Raw genomic sequence first — 2,500 nt, forward strand, 5'->3', positions numbered from 1 at the left:
GAAGCCAATATATAAAATCAAAATAATAAAATAAAGCATATAAAATCAAAAATTATTAAAAGCATAATTAACATAATTAGTATACATTTTATTAGTATACATTGCATTCAATATAAATATTTATTCTTTGAAACTTTTAGTTTCATTCTATACAAGAACTTTCTTAATTACCATTTGAAATTCCTGCTGCACCAATATGTAAAATGGCAGCTAGAGGTGCAAATATTCCCAAAATTTCATTGTCTGAAAAATTTAAAATTTCAAATAAACTGTACAAGTAATTCCAATCTTCTAAATGCTCTGGTCCTCCAGCAAGCTAAGATAAAATAAATTCATATTATTTTAATATTTTATTCATTCAATAAAACATCATTATTAAATAGTATATAATTTAGTTGAATGAATTATGTAGTTTAAGTAGTAGATAAAAATATATATTTATATAATTTTAATGATATATATATATATATATATATATATATATATATATATATATATATATATATATATATATATATATATATATATATATATATATATAATTACTCTATAAAATATATACATACTGCTGGTTTTAATATACATTATTTGCATACTGTTTACGATACACATTTTATTGTTTGCTTACATTTATCAATAAGTTTGATGATTTAGGTAGAGCATCAAGTAATAAATCAGCTTTCAGCTTTCCTTTACAATTAAAAAGTAGATGGTAAAATATATGATAAGTCGAGCCTTCTGTTGAAAAGAAAGATTTTCCAAGAAACATATTCTATTGAAAAAATAACAACAATTTTTTTTTTTCCATGATAAAAATTAAACACAGTTTTAAAATAAAAGAATAAAAAAAACAACCTGCATGTTGCATCCAATCATAAAACCAGAAGAGTTAAATTCAAAAGTTATTAAATATCGAATAGTTGTAGCATTTGATGACAAATCTGTCTTAACACATCCAAACGTGTCAATAAGGAACATGGCTGCTTCTATTTTAGAAACTAAATCAAAAATATTTAAATATAATATAACTTAAGCACACACACACAAAATTTAAAAGATCATTAAAAAAAGTTTGATATGTATTACCCCTACCACATATGTGAGTAGAATTAATACACATTAGTTTTTATACTAACAAATAATAGTCACTGAAATAATTTATAATAAATAAAATGGTGATTTTAATATGTCGCTTTAATGAAATTATTTATTAGTATCTTTTTGTAAGTCCACGTCCATGTAGTACCGCGCCTTTTGTAAGTACCACGTCCCTGGTAGTACTGCACTCAATTTGTTTCTCCGCTCAGCAGCCTTGTTTGTCAAGTATCGTGTTTCGGATTTAAAGAGTTGAGAGAGGGTTATAACCACAATTAAGTAGCCTCCTCGTCTGTAGTGGCCTTCTGGGCTTTGGGGAGGTGAATTAATAAAAAAAAAAAAAAAAAAAAAAAAAAAGTACTTCAAATCATTTTTTAGCTTTATAAACGAAAAATTCAATTATTTAAATCAGTGTTGAAAAGTTTTAACTAATGTTGATAATAATGTGACTTAAAATACATAATTTATTCAACTTCTATAAAACAATAACTGATATCATTTACAAGTATTTTAAAGTAATCTGCAAAAATATGAACTACATGACATAATAAACAAAACTAACAAACAAAAACTGGACTTGTTTTTTAATAAAATATATTAAAAAATCATATAACTCTTGATGACATTTTTAAAGACAATATTGTCAACTTGAAAATGTAATTTAAACCATCAACCCCCACAGATGGCTATTTCAGAATGATGTCATTTTAGTATGAGGACACATTTCATGCGAGGCTAAGTATGTAAAGATATTTGTATATACATATACAGGCACATATATATACGGCCAATATATTTGATATCCTAAATAAAACATCTTAGAAGAAAATATTAAAGTTGCACATGCATGGTAGTAATAATAAAGGTAAAAAAGTAAACAAAATGTTTGTAAATGCAAGTTAATGTGCAATAACACATTAACTTGCAGTTAAATTTTCAAGTTGACAATATGGTCTTTAAGAATATATACTTTATAAAAAACAAGTCTAGTTTTTCCTTAATAGTTTTATTTATTATGTCATGCAGTTCACATTTTGCAGATCAATTACTTTAAAACAATACTTCTAAACAAATCTAATAATAAACTTTTTTTTTTAATGTTCTTTTAAATGATAAATGTATTTTAACTACACTCAGCGATTGTTGCAGAATTATTTTGATATTATACAATTTTTTGTGGATATTGTGCAGTGTTTTTGGGATATTATGAAATTTATCAAGGATATTACATAATAATAGTATTATGAAATGTTTTATAAATATTGTCTAAAGTAACTATGTTATGCGATATTTTGTGGTTATTAGGAATTATAATATCATATGATATTTGGTCAATATTACACAATGTTTTTAATACTATGCAATGTCTTCTTGATATTATGATATGCTTTATTGTTTGCAATCA

At 24.0% G+C, this 2,500-nt stretch overlaps 1 protein-coding gene across 2 annotated transcripts in view; it reads right to left on the bottom strand.

Moving 5' to 3' along the window:
* The window catches only part of LOC101236736 (unconventional myosin-XVIIIa), a 73,874-nt gene that overhangs the window by 44,210 nt on the left and 27,164 nt on the right, over positions 1-2,500 (bottom strand). For both annotated transcript variants that reach the window (XM_065807355.1, XM_065807356.1), the window contains 3 exons: positions 856-998; positions 629-772; positions 172-316 (listed from right to left, as the gene is read on the bottom strand). In XM_065807355.1, the coding sequence (XP_065663427.1) occupies positions 172-316; positions 629-772; positions 856-998 (432 nt within the window). The remainder of the gene's footprint in view (positions 1-171; positions 317-628; positions 773-855; positions 999-2,500) is intronic.

Source organism: Hydra vulgaris, chromosome 10 (assembly GCF_038396675.1).
Source record: "Hydra vulgaris chromosome 10, alternate assembly HydraT2T_AEP".
NCBI classification, from domain to species: Eukaryota; Metazoa; Cnidaria; class Hydrozoa; order Anthoathecata; family Hydridae; genus Hydra; species Hydra vulgaris.